Below are 24,597 nucleotides of genomic sequence, written 5' to 3' on the forward strand. Positions count from 1 at the left end.
TGTCGCACAGAAAGCAACACTGACCTGGATTTAAGTCGTATGGGTTTTTATATCCTTCCTTGTGGTCCTGTCACGATGATTTATCTGATGTAAATTACGACTGACGACACTGCTCGGTTAATTTAAACCAAGGCATATTTACTATGTTTAATTATTTGGATTTTTCTTTGCCCGCCTCTCCATCCTGTGGCCGCACCGGTTCTCCCTTCCGAACAGGGGGCGGATATTGAGCATCTCTCAGCCTCCGCCCGCCACTGTTGCACCGTCCAAAACAGTGGAGACCGACAGGGGAGCGGACAGAGAGGGGCAATGGCTGCCGATGGAGAAGGACGCGGAGAGTCGGCGGAGCAGTACCGGGCCGAGGTGGAGCGGCTCACGCAGGAGTTGGCCGAGGCGAACCGGGAGAAGATCCGAGCTGCAGAGTGCGGATTGGTGGTCTTGGAAGAGAACCAGGCTCTGAAGCAAAGATATATCGAGCTCGAGACTGAGCAGGAGGCTCTCAGGAAGGAGTTGGAGCAACTGCAGGAGGTATGATGATGTGTTGGTGTGCATACAGTTTCCTACTAGAGTGATATTTGCGGGATCGAGCATCATCCAAGATCGATCTGCGATTTCAAGGCTCTTAAGAGAAATCGTTTGCCTTCTTTAGATTATTGGGCATACTTGCGCATAAGGAGCTTTTATTTGGCTCTATTATAGTTCCTTCACTATACATTTCACTAGGCTCTAAAATGCTTTGGAAAAAGAGAACAAGACATGCATGCAAGTGTGCATTAACCCTACAAACTGAAGAAAATATAAACATAGTACATAAACATAAACCATTGCTTTTCATTGGTTTGAAATTTCTTTTCATTCTCAAAAACTATCAGGCTCAATGTTATGATGTATCATGTAGGTTTCTTTTCATCACAGATTCTGATAAGCTGCAATAAGATTTTAGCCAGTGCAAATGCGTGAATAAGTCTAGATTATAATGCTGGAGGTGTGTGTAGCCATAGAAAGATGTGCATATGCAGTAGGAACAACAGGCACATGATGACATGGCTTCACAGCCCAAGGTCGCTTTTGATGATGCTATCCAGAGTCATATAGGACCAGAATAGGAGTGGCTTATCACAATATAGCTGCTGGCTGCAAAAAGAAACAAAAACAAACCCAGACTGTTGGGGTATGGGAAATAGGTAAAATCTCTTAGTCCGCAAATGTCTTTTGCAGTTTTTGAGGTGAGCAGCTGCAGTTAATTTCAAAACAAAGGAATTAAACGTCATGTGTTTTCATCTGAGTGTCCATCAACTGGACCTCCAAAGATGTCATGTTTTTAGCTAAAATATTAACCAATTTTCTGCAAGCTAGTACCATTTTAAGGGAACTGTGAAACTCCACAAAGTCTGGTGGTATCCTTCGGTAGGCTTATTAGATTGTTGAAATTTACCAGAAGTTTAATCATTTAATCTGTGTCTGAGGAATCGGAACTGTATGAAGCCAAAGACCAATACGCTTAGTATGCAAAGTTGCCTTTAAAAGCATACAGAGAGTGAAAAATTATGAGCAAATAGCAACTATTAGCATTTTTCCACCACAAAAATCAACTACTGTTACTACAGTAGAAGATAATTGTTGTGCACATCACTTCCTGGTTGGTATCACTTGAGGTTCACTGCAGGATGGAAGCTACCTGCCTAGCTGATCCAGAATGACCTTTTCAGTCATGTGGTGGAGTTTTGAATTTTAATGATTCAATGAATATAATATCCATCCATCCATCCATCCATCCATTCTCTACCGCTTATCCGGGTCGGGTCGCGGGGGCAGCAGCCTAAGGAGAGAAGCCCAGACTTCCCTCTCCCCAGCTACCTCCTCCAGCTCATCCGGAGGGATCCCCAGGCGTTCCCAGGCCAGCCGAGAGACATAGTCTCTCCAACGTGTCCTGGGTCTCCCCGGGGGTCTCCTACCGGAGGGACATGCCCTGAACACCTCACCAGGGAGGCGTCCAGGGGGCATCCTGACTAGATGCCCAAGCCACCCCATCTGGCTCCTCTCAACGCGGAGGAGCAGCGACTCTACTCCGAGCTCCTCCCGGATGGCAGAGCTTCTCACCCTATCTCTAAGGGAGAGCCCAGCCACCCTACGGAGGAAGCTCATTTCAGCCGCTTGTACCCGTGATCTTGTTCTTTCGGTCATTACCCAAAGCTCATGACCATAGGTGAGGGTAGGAACGAAGATCGACCGGTAAATCGAGAGCTTCGCCTTTCGGCTCAGCTCTCTCTTCACCACAACGGACCGGTGCAGAGTCCGCATTACTGTGGACGCCGCACCGATCCGCCTGTCGATCTCCCGCTCCATTCTTCCCTCAGTCGTGAACAAGACCCCGAGGTACTTAAACTCCTCCACTTGGGGCAGGATCTCCTCCTTTACCCGGAGAAGGCACTCCACCTTTTTCCGGTCGAGAACCGTGGCCTCGGATTTGGAGGTGCTGATTCTCATCCCAGCCGCTTCACATGCGGCGGCGAACCGATCCAGTGATAGTTGGAGGTCACGGGCCGATGAAGCCAACAGGACCACATCATCCGCAAAAAGCAGAGACGCGATCCTGAGGTCACCAAACCGGATCCCCTCAACACCATGACTGCACCTAGAAATTCTGTCCATAAAAATTATGAACAGAATCGGTGACAAAGGGCAGCCCTGGCGGAGGCCAACCCTCACCGGAAACGAGTTCGACTTACTGCCAGCAATTCGGACCAAACTCTGGCACCGATCGTACAGGGAGCGGACAGCCCGTATCAGCGGGCCCGACACCCCATACTCTCGGAGGACCCCCCACAGGACCCCCCGAGGGACAAGGTCGAATGCCTTCTCCAAGTCCACAAAACACATGTGGACTGGTTGGGCAAACTCCCATGCACCCTCGAAGACCCTGCGGAGGGTGTAGAGCTGGTCCACTGTTCCACGCCCAGGACGAAAACCACATTGCTCCTCCTGAATCCGAGGTTCGACTATCCGGCGGACCCTCCTCTCCAGTACCCATGAATAGACCTTACCAGGGAGGCTGAGGAGTGTGATCCCCCTATAGTTGGAACACACCCTCCGGTGACCCGCATCCGGGCAAGGGAAACTTGGCACCAAAGTTGTTCAGCATCATTAAGGGGTCCTGGGCTACACTTTGTCTGGTCCCTCACCTAGGACCTGTTTGCCATGGGTGGCCCTACCAGGGGCATATAGCCCCAGACAACGGAGCTCCTAGGATCATTGGGACACGCAAACCCCTCCACCACGATAAGGTGGCAGCCCAGGGAGGGGGAATATAATATCCATGTTTATATAAAATACATACACATTTTTTGGCAAACTATTGCTGCAAACCTCCCATATCCTTGTTTATTTCTGCTAGACAAGTGGAGCATTTAGTCTTATCTTTGTGGAAATTAAATGTTATGTGTATGAAAAGACAGGCTGAGGGAGCTGGCAGCAGACTGCTGTCCAAACCATGTCGCTCTCACGTTGTTTAGTAGATGATGTGACAGGTGATGGCGGAGACCATAATAGGAGGGACACCCAGGGACATGAGGAGATGAATGGGACACCGGAATGCCTTAAAATACCTGTGTAGTGAAACTCTGCTGCTCTTGATGGTCGGCATCTCCTGCGGTGTGTTTTTTCACCTCCCTGTCTCTCCGTCTGCCTCTGAGAAAGGGAGCATTTTCCAAAGGCAACATTACTTCCACAAGAAGAACACGGCCTTATTCCCTAAAGCCTGTCACCCTCCTCTATGAATATGAGACCGAATAGCCTTCCGCTGCAATAACATCACGGCTGCTGCGGAGAGACGGAATGCAGGAGGGCAAAATTGAATTTGAAATCGCAGCTGGGCCTGAGAAACCCATCGATCTCTAGGTGGTTGTTCATTTTAAAGAAATCCATGATGCATTTTTCTTTTCTTTTAGCTCAGATATATTTGACTTTTTTCGACCAGTCTTTATAACAATTTGATTTAAAATAAGAGCAGAACCCATGCTTATTAATATTTCATGGATTCATATGTTCACCACCTTTTTGGTCTGTTTCTGCTGTGTTTGCATACAAGCTCCTGTTGTCATTCTGCAGAGCTGCTTCTAAAAACACGCTATGCTCCTTTCTCAATCAACATTGAAATACTTCAGTGTTCTGAATCAGCTACATTCTCTGAGCCCTAAGCAGAAATAGAATGACGGAAGAGCTTTTTTTGGCTCAAAAAAGTCTTTTCTGCCCTGTGTTCATGTTCCCCTTCATCCACTCCTTTGCTGAACCTCCCTGCTCCTCTTTCTCTCTCCCTGCCCTCTGGCTCAGTCCCTCTTGTTTCATGTTCATGTACTATGTACGTCTGGATAGCTGCCTAAGCAATGATGGAAAGACCATTATCCCTGTGGTTCTTGCTTGTTAGTGCTGTCTCTGGGCAGATCATCCTCCAACGGGACACCATGAGAGGCAAAAGGAGGCGGATGCAGGCACTGCAGAGTATGAGGGGCAGCGTGTCCGCTGGCTTGACTCCAAAGATTTAAATCTGCAGATTATTTTAATCTAAAGGGATGTATGAGATTAACTGTTTAGTTTATTTTGAACAAAATCCAAACTAGCAGGTTTGCCTAGCGTACAAAATATTTGGTAACATGAGTTGGACTCAAATGATAATGATGATATTTAGTTTTAAAAACAGCGTGCATGCATTTATTAATTATTTTTTTAATTTGTAAAATAATAACTAGTCACAGATAGTGTTCTATCTGTAATCCATCCATCCAATACATAGATGTGTGCAGGTCCATGCATACTTCTGTACAAAAACAATATGTCCTTGATGCAGATCAGAACAGCTGTAATTGGTCCAACTGTCTGAAGTTTCTTCCAATAATCCTGTTTTATTTATTGCTGCCTTTGGATTGATTTGAGGTCTGATTTTTTTTTTTAATTAGACAGCTTTAAATTCAATTAAATACAAACATCTATCACTGAATTCATAAAGTATTACAAGGGAGCAGAAGATTACATTAATCACTTGCAAATACTAGATATTTTCTTTTTAAACGATAGATTAATTTGTGATTTACATCTAAAAATCTGGGTTTGGAAGCAGATCACAGGAACGATAAAGCCTAGGCCTTCTTTAGTTTGTTGTTGCCCCACTATTGACATTTTATCTGAAATATCCTCTTTCACCTCAGAGGACTCCTCCAGTGTGCTCCTTCAAATATCCTCCATCGCTGCCACAAAGTCTGCTACAAAGAACAACAATTAACTCTTATTTTTCTACTGATCTGATATTTCCTGCAGTGAGTTTGTAAATACACTGCATGGTTGTCATTGGTTTGCTCTCAGCTTCACCATATCAAGATACATTTCTCAAGCACACACACACACTCACACTCACTTCCCATCCCTGCCTGTTTTCTATCATCTAGGATTCAGGGCAGTAAACATGGGTGGAGCATCTGGATCAATAGCTGATGAGCTGGATGGTGTTCCTTTCTTTGTGCACTATACCATCAACCTCCCCATCCCCCCCGCCCCCAAAGCGTTATCTCTTGTGCTTCTGCCCCACCGTATCCCCCCTTCCCGTCAACCTCCCTCTCATCTGTGATCCCTCAGTAAGGTGAAGGGGGAATTATGCATCGATTTCTGCTATGAATACCCGAGCTGAGCTGCAAACTATTGTTGTGAACAGTGTGGAAGTGGAAACGTGTTGCTGAAACACGTGCTGAAAAATTCCAGATGTTCACCGCACAAATGCTCAGCTTGGCTAGCTTTTAAATAGAATTATTTGCTCGGTGATATATGGTTTGAATCATCATTTGGAGCAACGAAGACATGCTCTGTTGCTGGTTGAGGCGTTGACCTATGGCCCTAGCTAGAGGCTCAGAGACGCAGTTAAGCATATAGTTAAGGTCATGTCTGACCTTTCATTTAACCTGTGGGACGGACTGGTAAAAAGGTGTCGTTCGGATAATTAATGGAAGGTCATTTTTCTGTTATTGACGCCCTATGTGTTTTTGCACTTGTCATAAGGAATCAGAGAATAAAGAACATTTCTCACTCTTACTGAGACCAGGTCTACAAGACTGGTTTTAGCTCCTGTTCCTGATGCAGTTAAACAGAGGAGTTGCTCAGAAAAAGAAACTGGACACTCCTGCTGCAAGCTGCTTTATTGATTCTGAGCTGTGTGTGGCTGTAAACTCTAAAAGCAGAAGTGGGAAAAGCAGCCCGTAATTAAGGTATGTGAAACTCTGGTCTGCCGTGTGTGACGTAGGAGTGTGTTTGTTGCAGTTGGTGCTTGTTTTATTTACATGAATTCATTTTTTTTTTCTGTTGCTCTATTCACATTGTGTCCAGACCAGTACAGTCAATTTCAGATAAAGCCTTCTTTCATGATTTTTATCTCTGGAAGCCTCTTGTCAGTAGATGACCTGAAAGCATCAGCAACAGCGTGCAGCCTTCTTCCATACACACAGTCATCAAAGAGCATGTGCACTTAAAGTGGGTGGGAGCCAGAATCAGGGTCAGACTATTTGTCTTAGTCATTCCTGCACTGCTAAGAATCCAGCGGATTAGAGCAGCATTAAATCATCTTCTAGTTAGCTTGTGTGATTACCCTCATCCTAATCGTAAAATGGGTCAAGAATTTAATAACAGGTGTCTAAGGTGTCTATATCTAGAAGCAAACAAAGAGCAAAAACTTTGTAATCAGTATTCTCATTGGTCCAATATTCTGATAATATTTATCAATGGAAATGTTAAGCAGCTATTTCCCAGATAGAGCATCATTTACTTCCATGCTTCATCACTACTTTAACGTGTTTACATGTTCCATTGATATTCACTAATTATATTCAACATATACACATTCAATATTCAACAGTTCAAAGCTTTCAAAAGGAGACAAAATCTTCATCTATTCAGATTCTTTGACTTATCTTTGTCCTGCATCCTACCTCCAGGGGGCAGCAGAGATACTTTAGCCCAACTTTTTCTCCTCAACTGTGTGAAATGGATCTTTCCTTTGGTTTTAGAAACAAATCAAATAGAAAAAAACTACATTTGGAGGAATAAAAATGGAGGAAAGACAAGACATCATGAGCTAAATGATGCTGCAGTCACGTAGGTAAGTCTGTGCAGAGCAAAGATTCATAAGGTTCTTCAGAGAAAAGATTCATAACGTTCTTCTGACATCTCAGATCAGGTCTGTGTTTTTCTTTCCTGCTTAACTCTGTATTTCAGCTACCTCTGACAGCATCTCTGCAGACACTGACAATGGTCTTTCTTTGTGTGTTTCTCTTAGCCATCTTCTTTTAGGGCAGTGGGCTTCTTGTCTTGGTTTATATCCCCCTTAATTTGTGACTTTTTGTCATTAATTAATTTGAGATGAAGCTCCATGAGGATTAAGAGTTAAAGTAAATTGGTGCAGTCTAAATTCTCTGCGCATTAGCAGTCTGCCTCCTCTGTTCTAGCATGTCCCTGAACAGTAAAATGACGGTGCAAACCTGCTAAAGCTCTTAATGAACATACATCATTATGTTGTTCCTCCTGGAGTTTAGATGTTGTTTTCAACACTGCAAAGAAAACTGCCAGAGGTAGAAAAAAGCTTTTCTGAACCTCTAATATTTTATGCTGTTTTTGTTGCCCTTTAAAAAGAAAATGACGACAGTTCAGTCAAAAAACTCAGCTCAGTCCCTGATTAATCCATCCATCCTCCCATTTGCTATTCCTGAACACATTTCCTATCAGAGTTACAGGACCTATTGGGGTCTATCTACAGAGAAAAGGTTACCCGTACATCACAGGACACACACCATTCACTCACACTCATTGAGGCAATTTAGGAGTCTTCAATCAACATAAGCATATGTTTATGGACTGAGAGATGTAACCATAGACTGTATATAATAGATGTACATAGTATTCTGGTCTAAAAAGTGAAGCCAGAGAGAAGTGACATTGTGTGCAATATCACTGAGATCCGCTAGGGGCAATCCACTCCCATTCATTTTCAACAATGAAAAATTCAAAAACAAAGAATTCACAACTCAACAGTGTCAAGAGCCAAATTTTATCACCCTACAACATGATCTGGTGGTCCATCTGAAACTATTTCCATAATTAATTGGATATTAATCCTTAAAAAACTGTGTGTGTGTCAATTTGTTTGACATGTCTTAATTCCTGTACAGTTGAGCGGGCTGCATAGACTAACGTCAGATGTTATACACCTCTATTTCCTCCTCCAGCTCTGCTCTCCTATCAAATATGGTTACACATGGCTTCAAAAACTCAAGATGCCAATGTCCTATCCAAACTAATCTGAGATGTAAAGGAGGACTGCTGCTTGGATAAAATACATAACACAGTTTAAGCTGGACTTGAACTTTATTGCAATTAAACTTTTGTCATAAGCGCTAGCTAATGATTAAGTTTATAACAATCTTTCTCTCAGTGCTTTTAACAGTAAAAGTACCTCCTTTGTCCTGATTTTTGTGAACTGTTCTGCTGCTGGTGTTTATAGGCGGTGGAGAACTGCTGAAATATCATTTCAGTGTTTCATGTTTAGTTTTTCCCATTTTTGCATTATCAAGGCATTTGAGTTTAGCAGTGATTTTTTCCCCACTTATTTCTGCATTTTTTTAGCCTCAGATAAAGAACCCACAGAAAAAACACTGGTGGATAGGGGTGATTGAGTTTTGAGTTATCAGTAACTCAAAGAGGGCTCTAAAAGGAGGCAAAATGAGACATTTATTCAATTAGGTTAGACCTAGGGGGCTGCAATCACTGAACTCTTTCACTAACACGATCCAGAATTTTCTGCTTTTGTAGCCCTCAATGACTTGCTGTGTTTATCAGATTGTGGCCTGAGGGAAGGGATGTCTGTAACACAGCTTTACCTCAGCGCACCAGCACAAGCTTGCACACATTGTTCCATGCCTGCAGATAGAAATTTCCCACATATGACTGCAGACCCTTGAAAAATGTATTTTGCTGCATAAGAGCTCATAGCTATTGTGACAAACACTCTGAGGACACTGTGACATTAAACAAGTGACTAAAACATAGTGACATATTTGTCATGTCACTGTTATATCATTAAAAATTTCAGAACAAACTCTCATAGAATAAGAATAATTCCCATATTTGAATATTTACTCTATAAATCTTGATTTGGCATTTCTGCCTGGCTTTTTCTCTCTCCTGGAACTTGTCCCAGCATGTAAAAGGGTGGAATCGCGTCTCTTTTTAACATGAACCCAGTTATCTTAAAGGGGACGATGTGTTGTTTTGTGGCCGACTTGCGCGTGTTTTTCCACCAGGCACATTCCCAAGCAGAGGGAGGACTGGATACGTAACAGTTAGACCAATGCACATGTGACGTTATGTTGCTTTTCTTGTTAATTCATGCTCACTTTAAATAGAGTCAAAGGATAACATGTCATGCATTTCCCTTCTGGAGTGATGAAATGTATGGTTTGATCTTAAGAGGAAAAATAAGGAATTAAGAGCCATTTGGGGCCTGACTGATTAGATCGTGTGCCCAGCTGCCACTGTGTCTACAACTCAATGTCCATTCTGAATGTGATTGAGCTCTGAAATGTTGGGCAGGCTGAGAAACTAATCCAGGCATCATTCTTATCACGAACAGACTTGAGCCAAATTGAATAATTGTACACACAGGCTGCCTTCTGAAAGATGTTTAGCCCCACACAGAGCTTATTGTGTTGGTGAGACAGTGACAGCTGTGCCTCTATTGTGGATTTGTTGTAACTGATTGGATTTTTTTTCAGTATAAATTATATTTCTGCTATTCTGATGGATTATTTTTCCTCTGTAAAACATATTGTTATCAGAGGAGTGACAGGCTTGACTTTGAATAAAGAGCAATAAAAAGTGGGGTAATCCACACTTCTTCACCCTTTTCTCTGCTCAGTGTTTATGTAGACAATGATTCATCAAAAGCAGGAGCTGTAAATGGTGAAGTAGACCATGCCTTAGAGCTCAGAATGATTCTGTTGAGTCCACTGAGAATGCCTGCTTGCTTTAAGCACATAAGCAAACACAATTTTAAACTTAGCTGAAGTAATTATAGCAATTTTCCACTCATGATTTACATAACATTAGCAGAGGATGGTAATGTGCATGTATTTTTCTTGGAAATTGGGTGTGTTGCTCAATTACATATTTACATTAAGTAATTTGCGTGTTTTAGTGTTAAATATGTAATATTGCAGCTGCACTTGTTGCCGCATGAGCTGCAAAGCTTCCCTGCTGCCTTTACTGGTGTATTTTTCTCTCTGGCAGATCACATGACTTGGCAGATTTCCCCATAGTTGAGATGCTCATGGGGACATTTCTGTGTCCTTGCTGAAGGGTGATGTAGTGCTGTCCCAGTGTTTTCTGTAATACTGCATCAGTAGATCATCATATTCGAGGCTTTTGTTGGTAAAAGTAAATAATTTATAAAATGAATCTTAATAGTTAATCTTAAATCCTAAATTAAAACTCTACAAGCTAGGATTTCATCCATCTTTGCTTGGGGTGTGAGCACCACATTTGAATTACAGGTGCTATAAATATAATGGGTTGTTGGATAATGGGTTTGTTTGACCTCCAATAAATCAACATAGCTTAGGATTCTTGCCAACATACAGTAGACCTCAATCATGTTGGCTAATCACTCGTGATGGAAGTTAGGATGGGACTTGGAATCAACACAGGAAATGAAAAACTCACCTCGCTCTACTCCTGAAATGCTGCTTTTTTTAATCGGTTAAATTTGATGATGGTGTGATAGACCCTCAGATGGATCTTGTACAGTTATCGCTTCTTCTCGATAATCTGTATCTGATTCATGACGCTAAACAACATTAGAACTTCCCACTAAACATTTTAGAATGCTGTTTTAAAACATGTTGCATGCAAAAGATCCCCACTTAATACAAAGAAGGTTTACCAATAAATAACATAGGATATGTGGTGCTTTTCACAAATGAAATCTATTAAAGTAGGTCATTTTATGAAAAGAAATTGGCTTTAAAGATTAAGCTGCTTCAATTTCACCAACTTTATTAAAATCATCCTCCATAAAGATGGAGCATCAGCTTGTCTGTCTGAGTGAGCTAATGAAGCTACTTTCTAATTAAAACTGAGAAAGATCAAGGAAACATTAAGTAGTCTTTGAAGTCAGCTGCTTCCTGCTATTCTGCTGTTGTTTACCAGCATCCTGGTGTTCTGTAGACCTGCGTGTACTCCTCAATAGCAGTGAGTGTAGCTGAACTCACATTTGCACGTTTGGCAAAAAAGTAGTTCTACAGGACATTTTAGACAACCATATTTCAAATGCTACCCTAAAAGCAGTCCAACACTCTCCATCTTCCTATGTCATGTTTTGCTTTATTGATTTTTGCTCACTATAAAATATGTCTGATTATGTATTTATAAATTGTTAAATATGGGTGATTCATTTTTCTTCTTATTTCTTAAATGTATAAATCTATCTTTCATATACTTCTGCGATAGTTCTTTCAAATCAGCTAATTCAATCAGCTAATTCGTTAACCTTTTCTCTCTCGACAGCAGAGTAATGAACAGTTAATTAATGCCATCAGTAAAGCATGGTGCAAATGTCATCATCAGTATTAAAAGGTAATCCAGATCACTTCATTAAAATGTACATAATGTTTTTATTTCTACACTTTATCAAACATTTATAGGTCACTGAAGAATGTGACTGGTGCGTGTGACATAAATTACAGCCTTTGTCTTTATAAAAAATTTAATAAATCCCTATAAATCCCTATGTGGCTGCAAATAAATAAGACCCTGGCTGTAGATGCACACTCCCCTGCCTTCTCATTAGAGGATGTAAGAGAATGGGAGGGATTTCAGGGTTGTGCACCCCTCCTCCTCCTCCTCCTCCTCCTCCCCCTCCTCTCAAAGGCCGGTGTAGTGGTGGCAATGTTCCCCCTGCCTGCTCCTCTCTCCATGGCCCCAGGCATGAATGTCTTTCAAAGGAGGACTCTTAGATTGGACTTTATCCACACAGTCCCAGAAGGCTCAGGGACCTCAAGGTTGAATCCATGATGAGCCTCTTTTTTCATTGCCAGTCAGCCCCAAATATAAATAACTGCCCCAGGAAATATGTTAAAGTTTAATATTGTGTTATCTTTAATGCATTAGATGGCCCAAGTAAGGGTCACAAAATAGACCACAAAATCAGGGCCAGTGAATGTCTCAGTAAGAGTAATGACACAGCACAGCGTTGCCCGTGATGTTCATGTAATTAGCCCAATGATGGGCTGCCATGGTGATATTTTTAGCCCACAATAGCTGCATTGTAAGTGTTTCAGAAGGTCTGGATCATATATACAGTAATTGCATATTCAACTGCATCATAATACATGAGAACTCATATGAAGTTAAATAAGTGCTCCATAAATATGGTTAACTTTTCTAAAAATTGTGCAAAATGGTTAGATTTAGAGGCGTCCTTTCTCCTAAATGCCCAATCTGTTTGGTCTATTTTGCTTCTCCTCCTGCAGTGTCCAGCTGTTGCTGTGCCTCCTTTTTTCTACTTCTTTGTCAGCCTCCCATCTGAAGACAGAATGTGAGCTAATTTGGTCACAGTGCTCAGAATTAATCAGCTGTTTTGTTTCTGAGGCCCAACTGCCAAATCATTCAACCGCACTGGGCCTCCTTGGAGAGCGACAGCGTTTTTGTAAAAAAAAAAAAAAAAAAAAGCTGAAAAATGCATATACAGTATGTTAAAGCCAACAAATCTCTCTATGTGAAAGTGTTATATTCATTTGCAGATGTAGATCTATTGTTTTTGCTACCTTTTCACATCATACCCTCCCTGTATATCAAACAAGTCGAGGAAGGTTTCTGAGAACCATATATTTCCAATCACAGCACCTGAACACGCTGCCAGCTGAGCCTCTTAAGTCATATATTAGGAATAGGTAGAAAAACAAAAAGCTGCCATGAAGAGAAGATAGTTGCACCCTGGAGTTCAGGCCCGCTATGGGCTGAACCTTTGAGGTTATATCTGCAGCTCTACTTTTGGTGCCTGCATTACTGTTGATGTAAGCTTTGATTGTCACAATCAGGCTTTGGCCCTTTGGTCATCACAAGTCAGCTCCCAGGACTGTGAAAACCTGTGTCAGGTAAATGGGAACAGTGCGTCTATCGATCACTGAAATGCCATCCCTCAAGAATGAACTGGGCACTTCTGTGGGGCGAGTCTGGCAAGTTTTCAGCTGATGATCAAAAGTGTCGACTTCAAGTGAAAGAAATAAAATGTCATTCTCTCTCTCGCCAGGCATTTGGTCAAGCTTATAGCAACCAGCGTAAGGTGGCAAAGGATGGCGAGACCACAGAGGAGACGCTGCTGCAGGAGTCAGCCTGCAAGGAGGCCTACTACATGGGCCGTCTGCTGGAGCTACAAACAGAGGTGACGATCAGCCGCTCCGTAGCATCCAACGCCCAGGCCGAGAACGAGAGGCTGAGCACGCTCATGCAGGAGCTACGGGAGGTGAGCTGTTCACTCCTTCCTGAGACTGCATCTTCTCTGTCTGTATTTTCTCTGAAAAGGGTAGAAAATCAATGAGATCACGTGACAAACTTCATCAGCACATTCAATATTGAAACGTCTTGCTCTCATGTTCAGTCATCTCAAATGTTAGATTAACTCTCCTAGCAGTAAAAGGATATGCCGCCGTGTGTTTGTGCATGTGTGTGTGTGCTGGCAATCAATAAAAACAGGACTTTGAATATAATATAAACTCATATGATGTCATTTTTTTTGCAGCAGTTAGATGAGATTAAAACAATAAATGCATTCGTGAATAACAGAAATATTCAATATAAATACTCTCAGTGGTGCTTTTTATTTGCTGCATCATAACATTCTCAGCCTGTTTCTGCAGTTGTGGCCTGTTTCATTGGATTTCTGATTTTGGTTGAATCAGGATTTTTCTCTTGCCCATCATCAAGGCTCAGATCACGTGACACCATCAAACTCTGAAGGAGTCCTTCAACCACACAGACTCCTTTTGTGTGACTTCTGCATTTTCCCCACATTTTTTCTGTTTTCTACTCCATTAACAAATGGAAACATTCTTACATTCTCTCAGTACAGGAACGCTCCAGTTGGATCATCTGATGCTTACGACTGACATATGTGTGTGGTATAGGGAACGTGAGCATGATGGCCTCCAGATATAGTGCTGGTGGGCCTAATAACCTGTGATCAATCATACGTGAAGGTTATTAAAATTTACATTAAACATTTAAAAATAGGACTGATATTGGTGAAACTCTGTTATTATTGATTTTTTTAGTGCGCCAACAGAAAAATAAATGTTAAAACAATAAATCCTTTTAGACTTTTATTTTTGTTATTAAAACATCAAACTTCGTTTTGATCTCAGTGTTTTAATACTAATACTATTATTAATAGCCATCAGCAGGAGGGTCCCCCTATATGAGCCTGATTCTGCTCAAGGTTTCTTCCTGTTAAAGGGGAGTTTTTCCTTGCCACTGTTGCTTTTTGGGGGTCAGGCCCTGGGATTCTGTAAAGCGCCTAGAACCAATTTTGAATGTAACAGACGCTATATAAATAAATATTGATTGATTGGTTGAAGCCGGTCAAACCGGCGTTGGCCGCCATGACAACACACACACAAACACACACTCCTTAAAACAATATAAACTCGAAAAACAACACAATAAATCAAACTATATTATCCAGCATTCACACACATACAAGAAGAGAATAGCTTTCACACCGTTTTTTTTTTTGCTCTCTCTCTCTTCCGCTCGCACTCCTCACACGAAGAAGAAGAAGATTGGTTGATTGATTGATTGATTGATTGATTGATTGATTGATTGATTGATTGATTGATTGATTGATTGATTGATTGATTGATTGAATACCAAACTCTGCCCCTTTATTCATAAGTAACTTGTTGGCACAAACATCATACAGGAAAAACTACCCATGTGTCTGCATGTAAACCTTGATTCATTCATTCATTCACTCACTCATAGATGTTGACAGCATGTCGGACAGTTCAAGCAGGGGTCAGACGCAGCGGTCACGACCCCATTGTTGGGAAACGAATCCGGTGTTAAGCTGGGGAATCACAGAAATATCCTGAGCTCGGCACATGTGTGAGCCACGCCACTCTCAGCACTCAACATTCACTCACTCACTCGCTCCCTCACTCGCTCGCTCGCTCAGCGGGAAGTGTTGGGTAAAGGTTTCGTTTTTCAACAAGATGGAGCAGTTGTGATTTGCATGTGTGATGTGTCCATTAATGACAAGTGGCCCTCTTTACACAGTGAAACAGGTGTTTTGGCCCCATTGCACTGCACCCGGCAGGACCCAAGCAGTAAAATATAAGCAAAATACTGAGATGCAGAAAACTAGACTTAGGAGGCAACATTGTCACTTACCACAGGAAGCCCTTTATTCACTCTCCTCACAGCCACACATCTCCATTCTTCAGTCTTCCTGCTGTTTAGTTCACATTGCTGCTGCAACAACAGTGTTAATGGGTGAATGAACTATTGTTTCAGGAATCCCAACAGACCTCAACAGTCTGTGACTGCCAACGTCGCTAACCCCCACCCCCTATTGACCCTCAACGCCACATAATTGGCTTCTAATCCTCACTCACTCCAGCTTGCCATCATTCCCCGACTTGATGCTGGCATTTTAGAAGGAGCAGCCTCACTGTATCTCTGTGTATTTTGCAGCAGAGGCATCATTATCTTCAGAGGAACTGCTGACAGCTGCTGAACACACATGCACGAGCACACACACATGCACGAGCACACACAGACACAAAGTGTGTTTCAGTTTATTGACCTGAAACCTGGAAACGGTCAGGTATTCCTGATACATACAAGTTTCTTCCATGTTATCAACTGTTCTATAGAATTGAACTGACCTCAGACTTACTAAATATATGTACGGAATCTTATAAATGTAGTGTTTAAATGCAGCAGCTTTCTTTTTCATGTTCTAAGTAACAAGGTTTCTGTGCCTGAGACTCAAATCTATAGTTCTGAATGTTAGCTTGGATGGTTCTGCTGTAATCTACTTGTTCTTCAGTGTTTCCTCTCAGGTCCGTCATTGGATCCTGCCCTTTATCTAGTTCAGCATATGCTCATGTTTTGGTGAAGTATGGATTATTCTTCATGGATACATCCTTCTTCCCAAGTCTGAATATCATCTCATCTTAAGCCGACCACGGCAGTTACCTACGGGGATTTCGGGTTGTGAACTTCTAATCCTTTTCCTTGACTCATCCTGTTGTGGCCTTCTTTCTCCCTCCAATGTCTTCACTCTGCTGCAGGCCAATGAGACGCTGGAGCTTCAGAGGACCAGGATGAGGGAAGAAATCAAGGAGTATAAATTCAGAGAGACCAGGCTGCTCCAGGATTACACCGAGTTGGAGGAGGAGAACATCACGCTCCAAAAGTTGGTGTCTACACTCAAGCAGAGCCAGGTCAGAATGAAGACCTTCAATGGTGTGATAGAAAAGCATTCTTCACACCACTGTCAGGACAATTTTTAACTTTGATCCTCTACAGGTTGAATACGAAGGGTTAAAGCATGAAATTAAAGTCTTGGAGGAGGAGACCGTTCTTCTTAACAGTCAGCTGGAGGATGCATTGCGTCTGAAGGACATTTCTGAGGGTCAGCTGGAGGAGGCCCTGGATGCCCTCAAGGGTGAAAGGGAGCAGAAGAACAATCTGAGGAAGGAGCTGGCCCACCACCTCAGTCTAAGTGACAGTGTGTACGGAGCAGGGGCCCATCTAGCGCTCACTGTCACTGGAGTTGAGGGCATCAAGTTCCACGAGGAGAGCAATGCCTCCAATGTCACCAACGGTAGTGCTATCCCTGTCGCTAATGGCAACAGTGAGGACAGCACCCGCCGCAATGGCCACCTTCACACAGGCAATGGGATGACTAAGATAAATGGAGAATACAGACCAGGCTGGAAAGGAGAAAACATGCATCCTGTGCCAGATCTGTTCAGTGAGCTCAATCTGTCGGAAATTCAGAAACTCAAACAGCAGCTGCTGCAGGTATGTTGGTAAACTCTAGTTTCCCTTTGCACAGTAAGGATAATCATCAGAAAGAACTCTTTTTTCTTTTAATTATGTGTTATAATGTTGCCTTTAAAGGTCAGTGCTTGGGTACATGACGGAATAGTCAGTTTCTGTCACTTTGAAGTTGATGTGAAGCAACATGTAACATGTTACAATACTGATTTGCTTTCAGTGGATTTGTTTTTCACTTGGGTTTACCTTTGTGCTCAGTGTAGCACTGATTAAAGCAGCTTTCTGTCACATTTAGCCAGTGCTAATGTGGAGATGACAAGTTGGTGACAAACAACTCTACAGGGTTTTTTGTGAGAAAGCCCTACAGGTTAAGGTCCAACAGCACCACCTACAGGTGCAGAGACAACAGCAGCTGGAAACACCGCCCGCATAAGTCAATACACACCGAACTTGACATTTATGCTGTTATCATTTGATTTCATGGGAAAACTTATTGAAACACTGACTCCATCCTGTCACTTTTATGGCTGCAAGTTTTGAATGCAGAAGATTGAGAAATTTACAATTATCTCGTTGATGATACAAATCAGTTTATTTGACACGGCTTGTGCCATCTGATTTTTTTTCGTGTGGGCTAAATTTTTGCACTACGATATATCTTACATATTGCAATGAGCTTGATGTTAGTTGGGTCTTCACATTTACAATTGATCCATTAGAGTCTAGTGCGTCCCTTCATAGCTTCTAGTAGCAAACATTTAATGTGTGTGGGAGGGCAGCATATATAAACACAATATTTAATGTGGTTTGGCCTTGCAAATTGTGCATGTTAATACTTTGATGGCAATGCATCTGTAGGTGGAGCGTGAGAAGACGGCGCTGCTCATGAGACTGCAGGAGTCACAGACACAGCTGCAGCACACGCAGGGCGCCCTGTCAGAGCAGAACGAGAGGGTTCACCGTCTCACGGAGCATGTCAATACCATAAAATGTCTCAATGGGGACAAAGAGCTGGACGACCCACAGGAGAGCGAGAAAGCAGATGCCGCCTCCTCGTCGCCACCGGCTAATGGTCACCATGAGCTCGACATCAGTGGGTTTGAGATACTAGAGTGCAAGTACAAGGTGGCGGTAACAGAAGTGATCGACCTGAAGGCAGAACTCAAGGCCTTAAAGGAGAAGTACAACCAGACTGTGGAGGGTCAGGGGGAGAACCACGACGATGGCAGGGCACAGGCACTGAGCGAGCAGGTTTGTGTTCACCCTACAAGAACTGTTGTCTGCCAATTTAGTGGCAAAGAGATTACTTTCAATCACCCTTCTGTCATCCAACAAATCATCTATTTTTCCTAAAATATAGAGGCGCTCAGTTGTGAAGCCCATTAGAAGCGTGACTAACGTTGCCCTTGTCAATATTTAAGATATATATTTTTAATTATCTTATTTTTTTCCATCACTGATTTAGTTTGTATGTGTAATTCCTTATTTTTCTTTCTTTTCTGTTGTTGGTGTTGATCTTTTAATGTAGGCTTTTTGACGACCTCTACGTTAAGAAAAGAACTCCAAGACTTTTGTCTTTTTCGTTTTCTTGGACCACAATCTTTTCTTTTGTGATGCATTCTTTAATTTTTATGTGACAATGTGCTAATTAAGAGTCTTATGTAGGGCAGTCCTATGTATGCTTTACATACATTAAATTTCAGCGTTGTTTTTCTATCATCAGGTGATTCATCTAGAGCGCTGTTACCGTGAAACTCGGGAAAGGGTAGCAGGGCTGGAGGCGGAGCTGCGAGCCGCTACACACACAGCGACAGAGAGCCAGGGCATGCTGAATACAGCACAGGATGAGCTGGTAACCTTCAGCGAGGAGCTGGCACAGCTGTACCACCATGTCTGTCTCTGCAATAATGAAACACCAAACCGCGTCATGCTGGACTACTATAGGCAGAGCCGCGTCACACGCAGCGGCAGCCTGAAGGGATGCGATGACCCTCGGGCTTTGCTCTCCCCTCGCCTGGCACGACGTCTTGCTGCTGTGTCTGCGGCTTGCTCCACTGAGCCCCCACGCAGCCCCATGGACTTCCCATTCAGAGACTGCCATCATGCCGACACCCCAGCCAACACAGCAGACTCTTCATCCTGCCACAGTAGCCCCACCCGCAACCTGACGGGCTCCCCAGGCCAAGCCATTTCTCCATGCCCGTCTCCAGTTCCCTCGGAGGCAGGTGGAGACCTGCGGAAGGAGCCCATGAATATCTACAATATGAACGCCATCATAAGGGACCAGATCAAACACCTCCAGAGAGCTGTGGACCGCTCGCTGCAGCTCTCCAGGCAGAGGGCAGCAGCCAGGGAGCTTGCGCCCATGTTCGACAAAGACAAAGAGCTGTGCATGGAGGAGATCCTAAAACTGAAGTCTCTGCTGAGCACCAAGAGAGAGCAGATAGCCACTCTCAGGCTTGTGCTGAAGGCTAACAAACAGGTGATTTCTCATTCTGTCCAATTTCTCTCATTTAAGTGAATGCGTTGTAATCTCTTGGTTCGCTGCTGGTCACGTCATAGACAGCGGAGGGGGCCCTTGCTAATTTGAAAAGCAAGTACGAAAACGAAAAAGCCATGGTGACGGAGACCATGATGAAGCTGAGGAACGAGTTAAAGGCTCTGAAAGAAGATGCTGCCACTTTTTCATCACTCCGGGCCATGTTTGCCACAAGGCAAGTGGGGAAAATCAATGTCACTACACAAAAAGTCTAAACATCAGAGTTTCTCAGTGCCAAAGCTAAAGATTTAAATTAAATTGGTGTCTTCTCTTTTTATTGCTGTGTAAAGATGTGATGAGTATGTTACCCAGCTGGATGAGATGCAGAGGCAACTAGCAGCAGCGGAGGATGAGAAGAAGACACTCAACTCCCTCCTCCGCATGGCCATCCAGCAAAAGCTGGCGCTGACTCAGCGGTTGGAGGATCTGGAGTTCGACCAGGAACAGACCCACCGTGGCCGCAGCGCTAAAGTGCCCAAGATCAAAAGGAGCCCATCCAAAGTAAGTCATTGAGGCACCTGCACAACAACTGCCAGCCCCACAAGGTTCAGCTGCCCTCCATTAGTGTCTCCCATTAAACCCCTGCCTGAGCCTCCACAGATGCTTCATAAAATCATCTATCGCTCCATATTATATTCTTCAAAGTAGTCTCTGCCTAACCTCAGCTGAGTTTGTCTTCAGTGAACCAGCCCATTGTAACAATGACTCAATCATCTTGGTGTTCAGATGAATGATTCTTTTGAAACAAGATATACAGTAGGTCAACTACCCCATCTAACAAATCAGTTAACCTCACTTTCTTCACCTACTTGCCTACATAATTTGTTTAGCAATGTCTTCAGGAGCTTGCAGCCTCTCTTTGTCAGTATTTCATCTAACTCCAAGCAACATAGTGAAAGCTCAAAATACCTTTCAAATTTGGGGAAAATAGCAACAACGTTATTCATTATACACTGAGTTACAGCGCCCCTGTGGTAAATTATATTACCTACACGTGTTGATGTCATTTTGTCTCTTATTGAATCTTTTAACATACCACATCATTTTGAATATATAGGAATGAACTTGAATTTTGTAGGATTTATTAATTAAAATTTAGTTACAATGTGCCTTTTTTATTTAAGCAAATAATACATTACGATGCAAAAAGCCTCTCCATGTGCTCTATTTCCACATTTACAACTTAATATTCATCTTTTTGTATCTTATCTGGGGGGCAATGTGTCGAAAACAATCCTGTGTGTTTCCAAGTGTTTCCACTAGGTGACAGTAGTATCTCTTGTGTATAGCCCAGAGATTGTAAAGTCCACCCTTTGTGAAAGAGCTTAGGCAAAATGAAGGTAAACCAACAAGAAATGAATGGACTGATTTAAACAATCCATTATTGGATTGAACTGAAATAGTACACTAAATAGGGTGTTATAGGGGTGAATTGTATTACTGCAGGAGTCCTTCATGTTTGCATGTAAAATCAATATAAAATGGGATTTTTGGAATTTGTTAGTCAATCCATTTCCTTTAAGGGCTTTTTCACATTGCACCTTACTGTGTGACAACATACTGTAGGTTCTGGAAGCAACATTTTATATACAGGCATAATTAATGTATAATTTATAGAATATTGAAGGATTATAGCTGTTTGAATTTAAATAATAGTACCCTTGTTTCTTTGATGACTAGAATCTTAAAAGTTCCTATAATGTTTTCAAACAGAACAATCTTAAAGAGTAATATGACACGCGTATGTATCCTTATCAGCCCCAGGCCAATTACAAAGGGACACATCCTTATTGGTGCATCCTTACCTAAATGCTAAGGTTAATTGGCTCACTGTGCACAGACTGATTGGTCAGATAAGAAAATCAGTATCAAAGCCTGCACACATACATGCATCATGGACTCTTTCTTGCCTCTGTGACAGCTCTCATTTACTGTTCTTGTTTATTCTTCTAACAGTAACCGCAAGAATCCCTATGCTATAACTAGCCTGTACATGTTCACATTAGAGTCAGTGTTTCATGTTCTATCCCTCCGTGTCTTGTCATGTCTCTTCTTGAGTGTCACCACTCTGTATATCTGTCTAATTTATCAGTCTCTCGTAGATTGTCAGCAGCCTGCTGCCCCAAAACCGTCTCTCTCCCAACAAGTAAGGCAAGGGAGAGCCTCGGGCCACAGGTAACAAACAGATTCAGAATCAGCTGGAAGAAGGACCTATCTATCTATCTATCTATCTATCTATCTATCTATCTATCTATCTGTCTATCTGTCTGTCTGTCTGTCTGTCTGTCTGTCTGTCTGTCTGTCTGTCTGTCTGTCTGTCTGTCTGTCTGTCTGTCTGTCTATCTATCCATCCATCCATCCATCCATCCATCCATCCATCCATCCATCCATCTATCTATCTATCATGCACTTACTGGTCACTGGGAGTCAAATTCTTTCTACTTTATAATAAATTAATCAATAAAATCACTGGTAACTGTCACTGGGAGAGGACCTCAAGGACGCCCCTCAGCTTATATCTGAAGTTTGGTCTTTTCCTCACTAAATCTGTGCGAGGCAGCTCTGAAACTGCCGACAGATCTGAGATGATCTGAATCAGTCTTTTGCCGATTCATTCATTCTCTGTCCCATACGGTTCGGTTCTGTTCTGTTGATGCTCTCACCAAATCTGAATGTCGTCCGTGCCCTGGTTGTGACGGAAGTGTTTTTGTGGGGAAGTATCTTCTCTTGCTTTCTCATCAAGTGTCGTATGAGAATACGGCGTCTTTTTAAGAGACCGATAGGAAAGTACAGAATTATATTTTCCCCTTTAAAAACAATAATTTCCAGTATAGAACATGTGATCCCTGTCTCATGTCTATTGTCTCTGATAGATTTGTTCCATTAGCACCTTCTCTGACTGGATATCTTCTGCTTCTATGCATTCCCACAGTCTTAAATTTGTAGCAGACCCGGATCACCACCCTGTCCTGTCAGGCAGCAGTCACCCGCTCTCCCGCTGTGACCCTCGAAACTGCCCGGCTCAGCTACCCCAGCCCCCTGAAACCTAGCCTTGCTGCTCCAAAATTATAACCCCCACCCCACCCAACCATCCAGACCGACCTGGTGCTTTCTGAACTCTTGGACTGCATCCCTACAGGAGAAGACCAGGACTATTCTTCTATGGAGGAACGTGACTTTTCCTCAAACAACCACAGGGACAAATCATGGGATAGTTTGTTAATCCTATTCCTATTAATATTTATGTCTAATTTATTAAATCTATCCATTTTTATTTTCATTATGATTTATAGACTGAAAATCAACCATTTTTTTGGTGGTATGTTTGATGCTGTTTATTATCAAGCTCTGTACTGACTTGTGTTACTGCTGTGGTGAGCAGAAGGTTTTGGTGATCATAACCGTACTAAAAGGAACTTCACAGTATTACAGTGGAAATTAGGAATAAGCTGGGTTTGATGTTGCAAACACATTAATGAGGGTAAACATTTGTGGTGGTTTTAACTGTTTCTAATGTTGCTTGTCTTTGGGGACGCTTATGTGTTTTTATATGGGATTTTTATTTGCTGTCGTTGAGGCAATTTTATACCTTGTTGGGTTTTTTTTTACATTAGGATCTAGTGAAACGTCTGCTCTGCCGCCCAGATAAAGGTTAGAAAACTTAGCAAGTCGAGGGATAAAGATCAGGATTTGGAGTGTCGGTCTGAGTTTTGATTTGCACGGGTTTAATCGCCACTGCAGTGATTGGCTTCTTTGTGTTAACATGAAGGGGATTCCCTCTAAAGGCGTGCCTCCTTTACATTTACCATCTCTCTTTGGTGACAACCTCATAATCTCTGTATTTAGTGTCTTTCTGCCCTTTCTGTGAGTTGCAGATTTTTCCAGGAGTCTGACTTTCACTACTTTACATTCAGCTCGCTCTCAACTGTATGCAGTACCGTCGAAGCACAATTATGCACTATGCATTGTAGCAATACATCAACACTCGTGGATCCAATTCTACAACCATTTATTTTGCTGGGAACTAACAAGCAGGCATTAGAAAAGAAGGATACATTTGCATAAACAGTCATGGCCCTGCTTTCTGACATATTGTTTCTTTTTGAAACATAGATTTACTGAAGATGACAGATGTAAAAGCTGTTTTTTGGACTTTTACACCTTGATGGTGTCTAATGTCGATGTTTTCCCTGCACTAAATCCATCTGTTTGCCAGATACAGTCCACAGCCATTAGGTTATTTCTGTTACATCACTGATGGATGAATGGGCTTCTGTTCTGTTCTCTGCCTGTTACATATGTCGGATTTGCCTTTGTTAACTGTTGGTCATTACTTTTCCAGCTACAGAGTGATTAAAAGATTTGTGGTTCAAAAGTAGCTTCCGAACCAGCGCAGGTGACCCGTAGTAACTCTGTTTGAACACTGAACAGAGAGAGACTGAATCAATGGGAAAACAAACTTAAATGGTTTTACAGTAATGCTGTGTGCTGTACAGGTGGTTTTACATTTTAGCCTCAGATTAAAACAATGTATAACTGGTTTACCAAATAAATAGAAGACCTGTCCTTTGATTTGCTTGTGACTTTTTGGGTCATTTTAAATTAAAAAGAAAGAAGAAATGACCTTCCTGTTTCTTGTAAGTGTCCACATTCCCACATGACAGCAAAAACAATTTGAAGTATTGTAATTTTTAAGGGATCACAACACAAACAGCAAATAAGCCAAATTTCCTCAGACTGGAGGATTGAAGAACATCTGCATTTCCCCCCCTAAAATACCGGTAACCCTGCATAAGTCCAAAGCTAAGATTATATATATATATATATATATTTGGCTCCATTGTGGCTAAAGTTTAGTTAGCATCACAACATTTTACCATCCTCTGTTCTGAACACTGTCAAAATAATATGGCAACATATTTCACATTTTATTTCTCAAAATTTTATTAATTGCTTGTTTATTTTAC

The 24,597-nt window shown here is 42.3% G+C and overlaps 1 protein-coding gene across 3 annotated transcripts; it reads left to right on the forward strand.

Annotated features, from left to right (window-relative positions):
* Positions 1-24,253, forward strand: bicd1a (bicaudal D homolog 1a). Of its 3 annotated transcripts, none has more exons than XM_029842254.1 (10): positions 1-528; positions 13,337-13,549; positions 16,380-16,532; positions 16,618-17,115; positions 17,950-18,342; positions 18,815-19,573; positions 19,654-19,805; positions 19,921-20,131; positions 21,723-21,805; positions 22,563-24,253. In XM_029842254.1, exons 1-10 carry the CDS (start codon positions 310-312, stop codon positions 22,678-22,680), a joined length of 2,799 nt encoding a protein of 932 aa, XP_029698114.1. In that variant the 5' UTR covers positions 1-309; the 3' UTR covers positions 22,681-24,253. The 3 variants fall into 3 exon arrangements, with proteins under 3 accessions (XP_029698114.1, XP_029698116.1, XP_029698117.1); XM_029842256.1 differs by having other exon boundaries at positions 21,733-21,805; positions 22,563-22,695; XM_029842257.1 differs by lacking the exon at positions 21,723-21,805.
* The last annotated feature ends 344 nt before the right edge of the window (positions 24,254-24,597 follow it).

This window comes from Takifugu rubripes, chromosome 9 (genome assembly GCF_901000725.2).
Source record: "Takifugu rubripes chromosome 9, fTakRub1.2, whole genome shotgun sequence".
In the NCBI taxonomy this organism is placed as follows: Eukaryota; Metazoa; Chordata; class Actinopteri; order Tetraodontiformes; family Tetraodontidae; genus Takifugu; species Takifugu rubripes.

What these genes read in the sequence shown, in the direction of transcription:
- bicd1a (XM_029842254.1), top strand. Translation starts at nt 310, where the DNA reads ATGGCTGCCGATGGAGAAGGACGCGGAGAGTCGGCGGAGCAGTACCGG. An exon ending in CGGGCCATGTTTGCCACAAG is followed by an intron (nt 19,806 to 19,920) that starts GCAAGTGGGGAA and finishes TGCTGTGTAAAG; the next exon opens with ATGTGATGAGTATGTTACCC. An exon ending in TCAAAAGGAGCCCATCCAAA is followed by an intron (nt 20,132 to 21,722) that starts GTAAGTCATTGA and finishes CTAATTTATCAG; the next exon opens with TCTCTCGTAGATTGTCAGCA.